The sequence below is a fragment of the Genypterus blacodes genome, unplaced genomic scaffold, assembly GCF_046128005.1.
Source record: "Genypterus blacodes isolate CSIRO-AG114 ecotype Tasmania unplaced genomic scaffold, CSIRO-AGI_Gbla_v1 ptg000152l_1, whole genome shotgun sequence".
In the NCBI taxonomy this organism is placed as follows: Eukaryota; Metazoa; Chordata; class Actinopteri; order Ophidiiformes; family Ophidiidae; genus Genypterus; species Genypterus blacodes.
Window position 1 is genome coordinate 44405 of NW_027466954.1, and position 18285 is coordinate 62689.

At 46.9% G+C, this 18285-nt stretch overlaps 1 protein-coding gene across 1 annotated transcript in view; it reads right to left on the bottom strand.

Annotated features, from left to right (window-relative positions):
• LOC143012594 (pyruvate carboxylase, mitochondrial-like) overlaps positions 1-18285 on the bottom strand; it is a gene marked incomplete at its 3' end in the record, with an annotated part of 91913 nt that overhangs the window by 23724 nt on the left and 49904 nt on the right. The window contains exon 11 of the mRNA XM_076165802.1: positions 12323-12485. Within this exon, the coding sequence (XP_076021917.1) occupies positions 12323-12485 (163 nt within the window). The remainder of the gene's footprint in view (positions 1-12322; positions 12486-18285) is intronic.

Below are 18285 nucleotides of genomic sequence, written 5' to 3' on the forward strand. Positions count from 1 at the left end.
TCTCCACAAAGACTGGAGTTTGTTCGTCTGTACAAACAGTCTACAAGCAGCTCATCCACTGTTACACGCAGTTCTAGCTAACATCAAAGATTCTGTTGTGTCCTTATTTCAAAGTACAACAGCACCTGGGTTTTGGTGATGCCAGCCTTTTGTTCATCACCTCACTCCAGATACACAGATGTAGACAGATGACCTTTGCCCTGGAAGCATCTGGATGCTGGAATGATCAGGTTCCTTATTGAGCCTTTAATGTTCAGGCTATTCTTCTTCCTTTCTTCCTGCTCATGACGCCTCTGATCATTTATGTTAGACTTCCTGTTCTATCTTATACCATTATATATATTATTAAGTATTCATCTCTATTGAAACTGTTGCTCTTGTTGCTACCTCCTCAGAGCAAAGTCACCTCGTACTCATTAGTGTTTAGCTGAAGGCCATTTAATAGTTTAACAGGCTCATTACAGTGAAACCCCAACACCAAAAACACACACCCTGTGGGTATCAAGGGGCGGCTCTAAAGTTTTCTGGCATGATAATCTAACTGATTCCAAGGGTAACCAACTCTCATGAGGGAACACACACCTGATGGTTCATTAGAGTCGCCGGAGCACAACAGAGAGGAGCAGCAGCAGCAGACGCATTCAGACGAGTCGTGATGACATCATGGAGGACGGCAGTGAACGTCTCTATCAGCAGCATTGAGACAAAAAGCTACCAGGCTGAACAACTTCAGCAACTCTTTATTCCTGTGTTCAAGGTGAGTAAAGAGATAGAAGCCCTCTTCACATGGCCACTTGGATGTGTGTATACCTTTACTCCCACCCTGCTCCACCTGACTTCCACCCACCGCCCTCTCCTCTCCTCTCCTCTCCTCTCCTCCTTCCTGCCGCAGCGTCTGCTCGCTTTGCTTTCCGCCCGCGTTAAGCCGTTTTGCACTTCAGACGTTCTCTCTCTTTCCTGCACCTTTCCTATCGCTCACAGATTTCCTCGACTCGACACAAACTCCTTTCCTTCCCCGTGTGTTTACCCCTTGTATTCTGACTCCTGTGGGTGCTGGCATTATAAACACGCCGTGTCCCGGGGCCATGTGGAGCTTCTCTTTTATGCACGCCAGCCGCCGTGCGCACACACATACACACTTTTACGCATTTATGGCAATAGGTCTAAACCATCATGTTACAGGCCTACACACACACACACACACACACACACACACACACACACACACACACACACACACACACACACACACACACACACACACACACACACACACACACACACACACACACACACACACACACACACACACACACACACCAATGAACACTTCACAGACCCCACACTGTCTTGTGTAAACAGACTCTTCTGGTGGTCTCCCCCTCTCCCTGTCACTCTTCTTCTCAAACCCCTCCATCTTTTGATCGCCCTCTCCTCTCCCTCTCACCGTGTCTCTGTACACACCCCCCCCCCCCACCACCCCTCTACAATCAGCGGGTCCGTGTGTCGCCATCGCCCCCTCTCTCTGCTCGTCCTCTCTTTCTTTTCCCCGTGTCTGTCCATCCCTTTATTCTCTGCTTTCACTCTTTGGGGGGGTTCTTCATTTCACTGTAACGACGGATGAGAGGCTGAGGCCATCTGCAGGAGCTGATAAAACCCATCCACACACACACACACACACACACACAAAAGCACGCACACACACAAAAGCACACACACAAGGCTCAGAAATACAGATGCACTTTGAGACGTGTGAATGCAAACAGCTCCCGAAAACTCAGTATTTGATGAAGACTCTCTCCTTCTCACACTCACACACACACACACACACACACACACACACACACACAGAGGTTATGTAAGCCCACTGAAACCTCCTAGACATGTTCTGCATTTCAGAAGGGGAGGGGGGAGAGAGGAGATGAAAGGAGATGCAAAAGTGAAAAATTAACTAGATTAGCTGGAATAAAGATGAGGAGGAACAGAGTTGAGAAAAGCAAAGGGTCAGGAGGGAGAGAATATCTTTACTGAGGGGGAGAGCGAGCCAGCGAGGAGGACGCATGATGAAAATAAGCGATGAGACGGCGGACGGCCTGAAGGACAGATTATGCAAGGAGAGACGAAGTGAGCGGCAAGTTGATGAGTTGGTCACCAGCATCACTGAAGGTAGATCTGCATACAGGAAGGGGCTGCTGGGAGGAGGGGCGGACAGATGTGGGCTCATTAGCAGCATCCATCCCTCCTCCAAGTGTCCAGTGGTCACGCCTGCCACCTCGCTGATCAAACCGCCGGTGGAGAATCGTGATTGTTTGGTAGAAAGGCGTCCTTTATTCGAGTACTTAAACACACTCAATTAATTCACTGCGGCTCTTCTCTTCTCTTCAGTCGCCAGAAAGACCACCGACTGATGTGAAAGCTGCTGCACTGAGAGACACAGCTTTGCATTATAATACGCCCGATTGTTTCAACACTGGAGGAACAAAGGCGCGCCGCGGCTCGTACAGACGCGGCGACGCTTGAGGACCTCGCCTTCCGCCGAGGGCCGCTACAGACGCGGCGACGCTTGAGGACCTCGCCTTCCGCCGAGGGCCGCCACGCAAAAACAATCCACAGAACAAAACGCCGGCTCTCCGTTTTTCTATTAACGTACAAAGGATCGCCGGTTTGCCGGTCCGGCTGAATGGCCGCCGCGCTCTCGTAGGAAACTCAAAGCGGCTGTCGCTAATGCCAATTAAAACTTGTGACTTTGCTTTATGAGCTGGGGTCAGATTGTCGCTGCGATCGGGTTGCGTTTCTCCACAGAGGGCTGCAAAAACACAAATCAGTCTCGGGAGAAATTACTCCTAACAAGCCAAATTGGAGAGTTTGCCAGTCCAGACAGATGACTGCTGGATTTACATGCAGCACACTGAGTTCCACGCTTATGCGGCTAGAATGTGAAACAATGCCAGGTAATGTCAGAGAAAATTAACTCTTATGGAAAAACAAGTGTTTGCTACCTGTAAATCCAAAGGAACGATCAATGCTCATTGGCTGTGGCTCATTCAGCAGGTGAGGCTGTCATTTCTTATTTCATGCCTGATTCTCAGCCTGGGTAATCGTATTTATCCAATACTCTCATTTGGTTTCAGCCCCAACCTTTATTTGAGACTAGATGCAGTTGTGCAGGTGTGTGTTTATCCAGGCAGGACATCATTAACCCCGTCAGAGACCCGGCTGCTTCAGAAACTAATGAGATCACAGCACAATACACAAAGATCAATAAACAACATCTTCAATTGTTAACTAGTTAGCATTTACTACCAAGCTTGTTATCTGCAAGAACTCAGCAGATAACATGAGAAGTTTCATTTTGAGCCAATCAGGGACTTTCCCAATGAGTCTATCCCTTCTGTAAAGTCGGGGAAAAAAGGATTTCGGAAGACGATTGAAGTTTTGATCGGAGAAAAACTCAATCTACATGTTGGTGTTGGTTATGAAGGAAGTCTGGGGAGGATTTATGATGTCACTGCAGAGGCACGGACACAGGGCATTAGAAAGAAGGAGAACCAAAACAATACTGTTCAGAGGAAATAGGTGTGTGTGTGTGTGTGTGTGTGTGTGTGTGTGTGTGTGTGTGTGTGTTTACCCTGGATTTTGAATTCAATGCTCACTTGGATGATTCAGTGACAGTTTCTTTCTCCCTCCAGCTTGCTACCTCATATTACTCCCACCGAACAAAACACACACAACTTTGAACTATTCCCTGTCCTCATTAAAACTGGCGCACACACACACACACACAAAACTGTGTACACACAATCCGCACCACTAAAACATGTCCATGTCCACACACACACACACACACACACACACACACTAAAAGATGGGGCCGGTTGATGAAGAGAAATGGGTGAAAATAATTAGAGAGGGAAAAGAGTGAGGGCCCAGTTATCTGCCAGACACCCTGCAAAAACAGAGACGAACCCCGGCGGTGTGAGGACAGGGGACGGCTGGAGAGAAATACCAAAGAGAGACAAAAGAGACAGGAGACTGTGGCAGGGAGGAGGAGGAGGAGGAGAGAGAATGACAAATAGGGCAGTGTGGGGGATAAAAGAGGGAGGTATATTGCGAGGAAACGGGGGACCAGGTGTATATATAAAGAGGAGCGAGGAGGGAAGGCAGGGATCCGATTTAGAAATAAACGAGTTAGGGAGGGGAGGGCACAGCGGAGGGCCGAGAGAATAAAGAAAGAAGCCACAAATAAGGAGAATATTTCCATAGAGAGCAACGGACGGAGAGGAGAGGAGGTGAGAGGGGAGCGAGACGGGACGGCACAAATAAATAGGAGGGGAGGAGGTTATCACAGAGAGGAAGCTGATGAAAGACAATTTAGAGGGGAACACCGTGCTGCATGAGACACCAAAGTGAGCGGGAGACAGAGGAGACCAAACAAAAAAAAGCAGGGAGAGAACAGAGAGAGAGAGAGAGAGAACGCGGCGAGCACAGGGCGAGAGATAACATCGAATGAAACAAAAGGTGTGAAATCAGGCAAGGAGGGGATGGAAAGGGAGGAATGGTACGCGGGGGGGAGATGTGGGATGACGGAGAGGGTGAATAATAACTAGATGTAGAAAGGAAATTGGCGCAGAGGAAGGGATGAAGTGGAGCGACGGGAGGAGACGGCAACGGAAAAGATAGAGAGTGGAAACGGTGGCCAAATGATAAATGAAAAGAGTTTGGGTAGACGGGAGAAGATGGAGGATCAGCTGGGGGAAAAACACATAACACACACACTTTTACAGATATACACACACACTATACATGCCTCCATACTGGATGGACACATATCACACACACACACACACACACACACACACACACTGCATATGAATCTCTGTGTAGCTCGCCGCCACACAAGCAGAGTTGTGACAAACGGATGGTGGAAATTGATAGCAGGGGTGGGAGGTGAGGAGGGGGAAAGATGGAAACGGCTGAGGAGACGAGCGCGAATCCCATTATATGGCAGGATAACGGTGGTAAAGATGGAGAGAGGGGGGTCAGAGAGAGGAGAGAGAGAGAGAGAGAGAGAGAGGAGAACGGGACTGCTGTTACATACCATCCTAGCTAGTGATCCCTGATAGACGGATTCAGAATGAGACAATAAGGTGTGGGTGTGTTTGCACAGCTGGGAGGGTCACACTAAGTGGTGCTGGCTGGGTTTAGTGTGGCGGAGAAGAGGAAGAGTTGGGATTCATGGAGTGATTGTACAGCATGGAGGTCCAGCTTCCATAAAGAGACGTCTCTGCTGGGTTTGTGCCCTCTGGGGTCCAGCAGGGGGGGTTCAGCCTAGAAAAGGTGGCGTACCTAAGGTCTTACTCACTTTAACCACACAGTTACAGCCCGAGATTGTTTTGCAACTCCAGATTCTGCCTCAGCTCCGCATTTACACTTGATAAAGTCTAGACGCACATCCTCCCGTTCTCTCATTCTCTCATTAATCCCGCTCTTTTCTCGTCCTCCTCTTTGCATTAGCTGCGGTTCCAAATCCATTTCGCCTGAGCAATTTGATCTAATAATAAAAAATGAAGTAGGTAATCATTACTCCTCTCATCACTGGGGGAGTACAGCATTGGAAAAAGATGAATTAAGACTGAAAAACAGCAGTAATTCCAAAATCTATTTCATTGACGAGGTGTAATTGTGGGAGATTTCCGCTTCGACACGACTAACACAGGCAAAGTCCGACTGATCACTGCTGGTGAACGGCCATAGATTTTTGTGTGTGGAGGAGATTATACTGTATATTCTCCTGAATGAGCTTCACGGCTGCAGAAGCACAGAGGGGGGAAAACAAATCTCACTGTATTGAATCATGAGCAACCAATTAAAGGACAATGTGAGAGCAGAGGTGCAAAAACAGCTAAACACCACACATTTCTCAGCACTTGCAGCTGTTTGTGATTAAAAAGTCAAACCCTATATTATTAGTAACGATTTCTGTGGAGATTGTTTATTATTAAAAATGATTTTTGTCTCGCTATTTTGATAAATGAAATTAGAAAAGAGATGAAGAGAGACGACTGGAGAAGGAGAGAGGGAAGCGGGAGGGAGTGTGTGTGTGTGTGTGTGTGTGTGTGTGTGTGTGTGTGTGTGTGTGTGTGTGTGTGTGTGTGTGTGGGTACCAAAGCAGAAATGGGAGAAATGTCATTCTGTAAAGCACTGTGCTAATTTAGTCCCGTAATTACCGAGGCTAAGAGTGGCAGACAGCAGGGAGGAAACGTTCTTCTTCTGCAGTCAAAAAACACAGACGAGCCAAGATATGAGGTTACAAAGAGACACGGTAATACAAACCCATGCTCATCGCCCCTGAACACACACACACACACACACACACGGAGAACAGCACAGCACAGCACAGTAGGAGGAAGTCTGCTCACGTCTGTGGCTCTTTGTGCGTGACCTTCTCAAGGTCAAAGGTGGGTTCTTTGGACATTACGCCCTGTACTGCTGCTTGGGATTGTGTATCAGTGGCTCTGCGGGTTTGCCCTCCCGCAGGTCTCTGTGTGTGTGTGTGTGTGTGTGTGTGTGTGTGTGTGTGTGTGTGTGTGTGTGTGTGTGTGTGTGTGTGTGCTGTCCTAACACCTGGTCAGCAACCTTTCATGTCATTACAGTTAACAAGGAAGCCTGTGAACATGCTGCCAGACTCCACACCCTCACTCTCTCTCTGCAGCAGAGAGACAGTTTGTTCCAAGTTTGGATTTCTTTTGGTCTCCTTTGTGCGTTGGTTCTAGGGTCATATATTGTCTGTATTGTTTCAAGACAATGGAGATGACAGGAAGGGGCATGATGAGGAAATGACAACGGGGTCAAACAAACGTGTGGCGCAGGATGTTGACAGCTGGCAACTAAAGACGTTTATGATGAAGAGCACGGAAACTAAAACATGCTTCCTCTAATTAGGACCCGACCCGGTTTCAATCTCAATACTTTTCATTTGAGGAGGGAGGGGGAACATGGAGTGGAAGCCTGGGGATTTACAAGACAACACTCACACAAGCACAAGATGATATTCACACACACACACACACACACACACACGCCAATAATACATTGTTATTGGAGCACATTTGCATGTGTCAGTCAGACACAGGAGCGATGCCATGTGGGTGAGGAGGGACAGGAAGAGAGAAAGATGTCTGTCGGTTTGATTGAGGAGAGCAGAGCATGAGTGTATTATTAAAGAATGATCACATGGTAGTTGAATACTTTTCTGATATTTAAATCTTCACTGCTAAGAAGCTGGGAGGGGAGGGGGAGAGAGGCGGAGGGACGATCCAGGAGCGTCCATTCCTCTGTAGCTACATAAATGTCCACTGAATGGAACATAACAGTGGGAAGGAAGCAGAGAGAGGAAGGAGGAAGTGGATAATAGGAACACGGCCAGGAGAGAAAAACAGCAGGAATCTGCCTTGATCCTGTCTATAGTAGAGATTGAGGAAGGAAGAAAAGAGGGGGGGGGTGAAGACGAGCGAAAACAATGGAGGGAGGGGAGGAAGCGATACGGAGAGAATGAGGGAGGGAGGATGGAAGAAATCTGAGAGACAAGATCAATAGTGGGAAGGATGATGGAGGACGTGAGAGAGGTGGAGAGGAATGCAGCAGGACCGCTTCAGCCCCGCACAAGAACCGAGTCACATGACCAAAACAAGCCCCAGATCAGAAACACACGGAGTGCAACGTAAGCAACAACATCAGGAGGGGAGAAGAGAGGAGGGGAGACATTACTGGGACAGGTTTGGTAGGACGGAGAAGAAAAGGTGAGGGGAGTGACGGGGGCTCGGTGATGGAGCGACTCCCTGCAGACAGATGGAGACATCTGTGGAAGATGATTGATGGACAGACAAGCAGATAGATGGAGAGGCAGAGAGAGAGTGAAGCTACCCTGCCAACACAATCACATATGGGAAGAGAGACACACACACACACACACCTTCATTCGATCCTTTACTCCTGTATGAGTGGGGGATAAGCTTCACCTCGTGTCTTTCCCCCCCTGTAGGCTACAACAGAGCCGTCTTCCTGTCAGGGAGGATGCATTGGGAGCTTGAGTAGATCCCCTGCATCATCCACTTATCGCACTACGGAAGAGGAAGCTCTTACACATGTACCTCTTCATCAGCTACCAATCTTTCCCATCCAGTGGCGTTTTGCAGTTAATGCACCTAACACACACACACACACACACACACATATGTAACAAATGGATGAAAGTACAAACTGTGCTCCTTTAACTCTCCTCTCTCTCCTGCCCGGACCCCGAGCCCGGCGTCCGTCCCTGCCGCCGCTCTCTGGCTGTCACCTCCCTCTCACTCTGGCATCCATCACTCCTCATCCCCGTCTCCCCCCTCCTCCCTGCATCCATCACTCCATGCCTCGCTCTTGTCGTTCCCCCCACCGACGTCGGCCCTCGTCTGCTCTCACGCCCGTTCCCTCGCTCCATCAGGCTCCGGGAAGAATTCAGGGAGTTTCATTTTTAACAAATCAATACAAACACTCTTAAACGATCGGTGCAAACATGACACAATCTGAGTTATATTTAAAGATACTGATCTACAAAGGGAATGGATGGGATTAATGACTCATTTGTATTTTTAGCCTGTTTATGTAAATGGCTTGTTATTAAATCATTGCCTGCCTTTTCTTTGAACTAAAGTTGCATAATCACAGCATCTGGGTGAATTATGATCTTGATTAAATTGAAAGTGATGAATTGTGCAGCACCAGCCGTCACCAAGTTGACTCATTAGATCTACTTAGGAAAGGTTTGAAGCTTTTTCCGAGCGTCTTCTTTCCTTCAGCTTTCCTCCATTTTGCTCCCAAAGTGCAGCAGATGCGTCGTCGGCTTATCGGGGGCTTAGTTTCTCCGCTCCTCTGTTTGGGTTTGATGGTATTTAATGAGAGCTGGAGGGACTCAGCCGTACAGACGCTGGAACAATAACAATGATATGAGGGCAGCTCAAAGCTCAGTGAGAGCTCTCGTTTTGCTAACCTTCTCACATTGGGGAGAATCCTTTGAATCGCAGCTGATAAACACATCCCACAAGCTTCTTTACCGCTCGCAAATGCCCGTGGATCTCTCTATAGACGGCAAGCAAGCGCCCTGTCTTCTTCCCGCCATTAACTCCATGTTGTGTACGTACTCCCTCAACCTCCATGGCTCCTACTTCCCTCCATGGCCTCTGATAAACCGCTGCTACTCTGTGTTAGAAGATCTGTGGTTCCTTCAGAGAGAAGCGGCCCGTCTGTCCCCGTGTCTGAGCACTGCCCCCTCCTGACACCCGGCCGCTCCTTCACTAAACTGAACAGTGCGCAGACAGATGGCCGTTCCACACAGCCTTTACATCCAAATTTGCTAAACTAAGCCACTTACCAAGCTGCCCTCAGAACCTCCACCAAGCAGAAGCATCACACACACACTCGCCCGCTCCCCCTGCCCTCTGCGTTACACTCAGCACTTCACTGTGTGACTCAGTCGTAGGCCTTCATTAATGATTTATTCATCCGTCCCAACAATGTTGAGTTCCTCCATCAGTGTCTCCCTGATGCCAATTTGTGTTCGGCTCATTCATATTGCAGCGACTGAACATCGCCCAGCCCGCACGGCTACATGGAGTAAAGGGGCAGAGGGGAAAGTGTGTAGAAAAGAGAAAGAGAGAGAGAGAGAGAGAGGTAAGGAGGTAATAACACAGTCAGATGGTATTCAGAGTGAGACAAAGTGTAAAAGGAGGCTAGGGCAAGGACGGCAAGGAAGTGGAAAACACAAGTAGGTGTATTATATCATGACTAAGAGGACGAGCAAGGAAGTGGACCATGCAGAGAGAGAAGAAGAAGAAGAAAAGGGGGGCAGACACGGCGGTAAGAAGTTTATGAAAACGAAAAGGTCAAGAGCGTCTCCATGGCCGCTGCGTTCAGACTGCGCCTGCTGATAGGGAAGATAGTCTTTCTGTCTCCCAGCAACAAAAAGCACAAGGAAAGCCTGTGAGCGACATAATGTGAAGATTAGGTGTACCAAAACAAGAATGTCCCCAGAATCCTGTGCCAGTCTGGAAGGTTCCCTGCTGATCAGAGCCGTTGGTTAACAGGTGCACACAAATACAGCTAAATACTAAACTCATAAATAAAATAAAACACTATTAAAGTCAAATAACAGACCGCTGGGAGATCAAATTAATGGAACTAAATTTAACCGAAATAAATGTGTTTGCACAACATTAGCATTCCTTCCTTCCCCCTGCTCGGAGCTGACAGACAGATGAATTGTTTGATTGCAAAGCCACCGGAGCGAGTCAAATTCAATCACATCCCAGGAGTCAAAATTCAATGTGTTAAGTCAGCAGGCAGCAATGGATGCATTTTATTCTGAGCACTCATGAAGAAAAGGGAGGAGGAGGAGGAGGAGGAGGGGAGGAGAGGAGAAAGAAGAGGAAGGTAGGAAGTTTGGAGCCAGTTACAGGCCACAGGTTTCCCCAGATGCAGCAGCGATGGTCTTCATCTCTGGAATTTTCCCTCCAGGGTCGTGGAATGTGCTGGTCAGTGTCTTTGTTGGTAACATTAGCCAACAACTTGTAAAGCAGAAAGCGTGTTGTGAGTTCGAGGCCGTTCCGTTCTCTCATTTCCATTATCGTCTTTGAATGTTGAAGGCAGGAATGCTAGCATGGAACGGTGGAATTCCTTATTTATTTCCACACTTCTGGTGCTTTTGTATCCCAGTCAGCTAACAGATTGCAGATCTGTCACATTACCTGCATTGTAGCTTCCAGGCGCTGGTATCTTGTTAAAGAATTGATTTCACATTTATTCCCCTAAGCAGAATCCTTCCACACTTGGCTACGGACCAAACATAAGCGAGCCAAAGACGAGGCCCCGAGGCGTCTGAGCGCCTGGCCCACACGGGTCAGTGTGGCAATAAACAGCATTATTCTTTAACAATCTCTTTAAAATATGCCTTGCTTCATTTGTAGGACCTGAGTTCTCATACATGCCAGCTTTACTGTTATAAAGCTGTGTTTTAATTCTACTCTAACACTCCTATTGATTCAAGTTGACTTTCATCACCATTTCCTCATTTGTAAAGGGCTTTGTGGTGCAGTTAAGGACTATAAAAGTTAATAGAGAATCAGGAAAAGGCAGATAAATGAGAGGGAGAGGATGTTGGATGGAAGAGAGAAAACAAGCCAGCAGGAGGAGATAGGCAGTCAATGTATGGATGAGGTATACGATACAGAGCCAAGGACAAAGGACCTGACCGCAAGAGGAATCCAGGGATCAGACCCCCGCAGGGGTTAGAGACATGGACACACAGAGTGGAAAGCAATGTGTGTGTGTGTGTGTATAAACAATATTGAGTATAGCAACTCTGGCAGAGGCAAGATAGAGACGGAGATCTTTCTCTCACACCAACAGCCCAAACACAACTCTCACAAATGAAATAGACCTTGAGAAACTTTAACCCTTACTTATTCATTTGAAAGACCCCTAGAATGCGTCACATACTGTATAGAGTTATTGATTTATCACCTCAGAGCTCAGTGAGGATGTTCTGCTATCAACTGCGATTGAAAGGATTCTCTCTGATGTGTAAAGGGTATCGACAGATTTGAGCTGCCATCATCTCATTGTCACGGTTCCACCGTCCCTTCAGCTCTCATTAAACTCCACCGAACACAATCAGATGAAACAGGAAGCTGAGCCCCGATAAGCCGATCCAAGGCACAGAGGTGAGGGAAGAGCGGCCTTGTGTTGTGGGGCCGAGGCAAAACTGGTTTTACGCATCAACTAAATGGCAGATTTTCAAAACGTCCTCTGATGAACTCTGGAATGAAAATACGCTCTTTTGATACGACTCTTCTGATCAAAAATCGAAAGCTACTCCTGATCTCTGGTCTTCTGTTGCCTAGCCACCGTTAATAATCTTCCGCCTTCTCTTTCCAGGGCCGGAAAGACAATTTGACTGGAGGTTATGCTGCCATGAAACTTGAGATTTTGCTGACATGTTAGTAATGTGCAAAGAGACGAGAAGAGAGAGGCGAGCATGGCAGCACTGTTATGTGTGACCTCTGATGTTCAGATGGAATATTGGAGTGGTGGAGTAGAGGATCCCTAAGGGGAGTGTGTATCTGTACAACATGTTCCAACACATGCATACAACTGTGTGTATGAGTGCAAGCGTGGATGGATTTGTGCCAGAGAAAGAGAAAGAGTGTTTTGGTCCATTCCTACTAAATATACGTGTGTAAGTAAATGAATTAAGAGTGGGAGTCATTTTAAGGATCAATCGTACCTCGATCCTGCCAGTATCTGGTTGGAAACCTCTGGCTGGGTCTTCGGTGGTCACTCTGCACTGGATTGCGCAGCCGTTCACCCTGATCTTGTCTTGTTTCAGGCTGAGTTCTGGCAGGCTGCGACCCTCGCACACATGCAGCTGGGCGTGCACCAGGTCCACACTGTAGGGAGAGACGAGCTGAGGTTAACACAGGTTGTTTGGAGTCGGCATATTGTCTTGCTTGGAGAGAAATCGTTTCCTAACCCGGTCAAATCACCATTTCATGTCAGGCTATGTGTTCTAGTTACACACACACACACACATTTTCATAAACTGTAAACTTAACTATTTTGGCTCAGATGCTTGGATTTTATGGGTTATACTTTATCACCATGCAGGGTTTGTGATTGTTTTGTGTTTATGTTTGGAGTTTCTATTGAGGGACCGAGTGAGGGAAGAGGTGTGGATCTTGCATAGGGGGGTGTGTGTGTGTGTCCCCCTCTAACCTCACTGCTTCCACAAGCAATACTCAGGCATTTGGAAACTCCCTCTGCCTTGAGGATGAAGGACAGACAGAAGGCAGCGTGATGAACAAACTGACACAGATTGGCTGCAGTCTCCATCATATATCAATTAGTTGGCGTTGGCATTCTGTTCAAGCAGACGGGCAGCTCTGCGTCGGGCTCAGACCTTATCTTCAATCAACATGATGTTCTTATAAATGGAAAATTCCTCACATCTTATAATCGTATTAAAATTGGTCATTTTGAGCAAAACTGCAACAGTTGTGATGGTAAACGTTATTCTTCAGAGATCTGTACTTAAGTGTCCCTCTACACTCCCTCTACAATCCTCTTACTCGCCAATCATTCATTCATTTCCTCTTCACTTATCCTCCATTTACTCATCTAATTCTTCCACATCCAAACCTAAAACAAGAAGAACAATCTTGAAAGTGAAATCTAGTTTTAGTATTACTTCCATTCATTAGTAAGCACGGCAGCTCTAAGATGAATCCGATCACTTCCATCTTTCCAATAAGGCAAACGAGACAACTGAGCATTTTGTGAACCGAGTCGAATGTTTTGCTTCGGCGCTTGGAAGACAAAGTAAAGTTTGGTCTACTATGCTTACCTGCAATAATTCTTTCACTTTGAAATCGTGAGACCAGGCTGATTTAATGACATTGAATGATTATGGAACTCACCGTACATACTAATGTGACTCAGACAAATTAATGAGCCTGCAGCAACATCTGTCCCTCAGCACAGCCGGCTACACTAGAGAAGACCCTTGTGTTATCAGAAAGCTCCACAATAAGGCTGTACTACTGAGGAAGAGGGAGCGAAGATGAGGCCATTACGCTTTCAGCTGTTGGACGACAAACAGCCAGATCACAGCGGATTCTGTACGCCACGCTTGTTGGCAAAATCCGAGCGGGAGAGCGATGAAGACAAACCAAGAGCTGAACTACAACATTTGCACATAGAAAATAGGAATAATAATTTGTTGTATAAACGTGCATACTACCATCGGACCCTATCCATCCATTATGAAAAACTCTTTATTCAATCTGATATGGTCCCAGTTTGGTCTCAGCACTCTTTCTGAAATGCGTACCTTCTTCAAATCACAAAAGAAGAGGTTTTTCCTAAAGGAGCTTGCTTCTTTAAGCCTCCTGTAAACCGTGTGATAACAGTGACCTTTGAAGTTCATGCCATGACACACTGTGATAGGCATCCGAGTCACACTGCACCATAAAGCCACCATCCGATTGTCAAATAAATGTGGTTACTCTTGTTACAATGTGGAAAACCTTGAAATTGGACACCGTAGTCCCATTGGTCTTTGGCTGCAGGAGCAGTAAACAGGCTTTTTGGTGGACACATCTCTCACGACTCTGCAATCAAGGACCATTGTTGTTAAGTGGTGATTTGAGATTCATGAAGATCATCAATCTGTGACAGGCTAACATCTCATTCATTGGGTCTATTTTGTCTTGTAAAATGAGAGCTGTGGGAGAATATGACAGGACTGTACAAATGTGATGTTTTATTCATCAGACTTTTGTATGCAACATGCTGGTGAATGGTATTGTCTAACACAAAAGAGATTGTGTTCATGTCCGTTACAAGTGGTGTCTCAATAGCGGCTTACTGAAGGCATTTCTGATCCTTCCACGCAAACTTTCATTTTCCTTTGTCTCTCAAAACTCAAAGAATATGAAATGTCATAAACTACTGTTTTTATTTGAAAGCTTCAACTTTTGAATGACTTTGAAGGCATTATCTTGCCTTGCTTTGAGGTTCTGATGAGCCAAAGGTGTGAAGTTATTCTTTATTTTTGCCTGTTTCAAAGAAAATATGAGTCTGAGAGGCAGGAGGAAAGTAGATTCCGTGCATTAAGCGTGGCACTTTTAAGGATTGTTTTCCAGTCTTCAGTTGTTTGTGCCTCTGCTTTGCTTTGGGCCTCTCACTACCAAGTTGATATTTGATCTCTGGCAATTTAAAAGGAAACATGGAAGCTTGAATGGAATTTTTCTGGTTACATTTACCTTGTTTACAGCAGCTAAGAACATTACCAGGTACGGGTACGTGTCTGAGGGTTATTGTTTACCTGTACATACGTATTAGACCTTTGGTCCCTGATAAGATCACTAAGTACCTTAGCCAGTGATAGAAGAATCTGTTAAAACACTCAATATTAATGTTAACTGTTATCCGAACAGTTGACCTATTTCATAATGAGTTCTTTGACAAATTGGATGTTGGAGGCTAAACAGAATATTAGAATGAAGACTTGACCCATTGGGATGAAACAAGTCTCCTCTCTTTCACCTAAAGGAAAGGGTGCAGCCCAGGAAACGTGACTCACTTCAAGAGCCTTCAAAAGGATCAGAGTGGACATTCAACCGTCACTGAGCTGTCTTAACTATTTTCACTCAAGACATCCGCCCTCACCATTCAAACGCCTAAACAGCAGGGGGTCAAAATCATGAAACACAGCACCGGATCCAGCATGACGGTTAAGGGCAAACAGTGCTACACAACTGTGGTCCCTCACACTTAGATGTCCGTAAGCAGCCCAGCTTCATTGGTCACTCCTTATCTCTGTCTCTCTGTCTCCCTGCCTGTCTCGCTCTCCCTCGTCTCTGTCTTGCATGCCATTTCCTAATGCACGATCTTTTGTGTGTACTGCCTTGCATGCCTTTCTTCTACCTCTGTATAATCCCACTGGACGTTCCTATTGCACACTCAGCCATTGGTGGAGAGGGAATCTCCCAATTTCTTCCTTTTTGGGTAAAAATCCTCTACTTACACACAAGTTCTCATTTCTGCCATTAGACTAAATGTAACATTCCCCTTTAAAAGGCTCATTGTTGAATCACTGCAGGTCACTGCACGAGCCAGGAGTGCAGTGAAGGTTTCATTAAAATGTAATCCTATTAAAATGAATGAGCTTGTCTCCTGTTACTTATGCAGGGAGTTAGATGGCCGTGGATGAGGAGGTTAGAGCAGGATGGATCATGTTGTTGCCTGTGACATGCTGGGTCAAGCACTCACAACAGAACCGCTCACAAACCATCCTCAGTACTCTTTACGCTTCCTTTTTTACATTAAATCTGATATATGCATGTCTCCTGTACCAAAGGGAGCGCTGGTGTCAGGTTTCCCTCACCTTACCGGGCAGGACGCTACATTACCAGAGAACATGAGAAGTGCATTAGCCCAATACTCACTAGAACCTGAGGTCTCCTTTCACTCACTCTCTCAGCCCCTCTCTCAGCCATTTTGCACACACGCACACACATATTCAAATTCACATTCAGGAAGCACCCCAACTTAGTCTAAATCTGTCATGTGTACTCATGCGCACACACACACACACAGACCACAAAGCCCGGAGTACTCATTGCATATCATTTTCAGTCGTTTCACTCAGAACTTATTAGCAAGAGAGGGGGTGGCTGTGTGCCCAGAACTAAGAGGAGGAGAGGGAGAGAGAAAAACATATAAAGGGGAGGGGATGATGGCCTGCCTACCTGCCTACGAGGGGCCATAAAGGAGGAACGATAAGAGAGTGAGAAATAAAAGAGAAGCGTGGAGCCAAAGATGATCGTCTAGAGCTGCAAAGGGAGAATCAAAGGGAAAGCAAAGATCGCGAGGGATGAAGGAGGAGGTGTGGAAGAGGAGGAGATCATGGATGCCAAGACTGAGAAAGAGAGAGTGGGAAAAGTAGGAGTGTGGAAGCGATTGGATTCGGCCACGCGGCTGAAAGAGGCTGAAGGAACGAGGAGGCAAAGAGGTGGTGGGAGGAAGAGGAGGAGGTGGAAGGCAGGATGAAGAGGGGTAAGGAGAGAGGGAAGGAGACAGAAAACAGACAAATGGGAGAGTGGGATGACAGGTGGGTAGTCAATGACAATGTGGTATTCAGGAGTGAGCGAGGGAGAGAGGGAGAGAGAAGGAATGACTCAGGCTGGAGGGAGGAAGTTGGTGCATTAAGGAGGAAGGTGCTGAGGATTGGCGAGAGCACAGAGAGGAAATCTGAGCGGGAAAAACATGCAGGACTGACGTGGCACGCCGAGGAGGTAAAGGAGGAGGGATGAGACAGAGAAAGGGAGGGAAAAGGAGACAGGAGGAACAGATGGAAGAAAAGGGAGGAAGGTGGGTGGATGGAGAGACGCAGTGAGAGCCGGGAGGAGACAACGTGACGAGCAGGACTGCTGATTGAGACAGAGACCGTCAGGATCAAAAGACTCCTTCCTCTCCTCTGCTGCCTCCTAACCTTCCTCTGCTCTGCCACTTCTTAACCATCCTCTGCTCTGTCGCTTCCTAACCTTCCTCTGCTCTGTCGCTTCCTAACCTTCCTCTGCTCTGTCGCTTCCTAACCTTCCTCTGCTCTGTCGCTTCCTAACCTTCCTCTGCTCTGTGGCTTCCTAACCTTCCTCTGCTCTGTCGCTTCCTAACCTTCCTCTGCCCTCACTCCTCTTCCTGGCCTTGAAATGCAAAACATTTACTGCTTTCGAAACGCACACTTGATTTCATTAGTGAGCACAGTGCAAGCGTACCAGTGTGTGTGTGTGTGTGTGTGTGTGTGTGTGTGTGTGTGTGTGTGTGTGTGTGTGTGTACCTGCATGTGTCCACACAAACTGCATCTCCCGTAAATACATTTTTCAAGACGGCTCCAGGCCAAATGGTAAAGAGCAGAGCAGGAATGTATTATGTGTTTCAGTCAAACTAATGCAGACTCTGGTGTGCCAAATGTACACACACACACACACACACACACACACAGTTCCAAGTTGGGCCTGAAGGAATGGAAATGTAGAGCAGAAAGCAAAGAGAAGTGGGAGATGTGTGTAAACAAAGATTGGATACACAAAAGCAAAAGACAACAAGAGGAAGAAAAGACACCTGGACAGAAAGGTGTCCATAGAGGAAGACAGAGACGAGGACAGATGAAGGTGTGAGGGACAGATGGGAGGCTGCAGCATGATGGAGACGCGGTGAGAAGAGGAAATACAAAAACAAATGAAGATAAAAGCAACACAAGTACAAGGAAGAGAGAGATGAAGCCTGCCTTCTTTTGTATACGTTTCATTAGAAAACAAACACAAACAAACAACAAACGCCGACAGCGGGGAGGAAAAACGGAGCAAGATGAGGTGCGCAATGGAGACGCACACAGATGGATGACACGTCTTCACGGGATTGGGGAGGAAATAAGAAATCTGAATCATTGTGGCATGAGGATGGCATTTTGACATCAATTTAGCGAGCAGCAAAACATCGGCACGGCAGAGGAGGGAGGGACGGCAACGGGGAAGGAAAAAGAAATTGCAGCGTGTCAACGTGTGCAGAGGATGGGCAAGATGGGGAGAGAAAGGGATGACCAAGAGAGAGACAGAGAGGGGGGGAGAGAGCGAGAGAGGGATGAAGAGGTGCAGTACATGAGGATGGAATTAAAAAGGTACAGGCGCA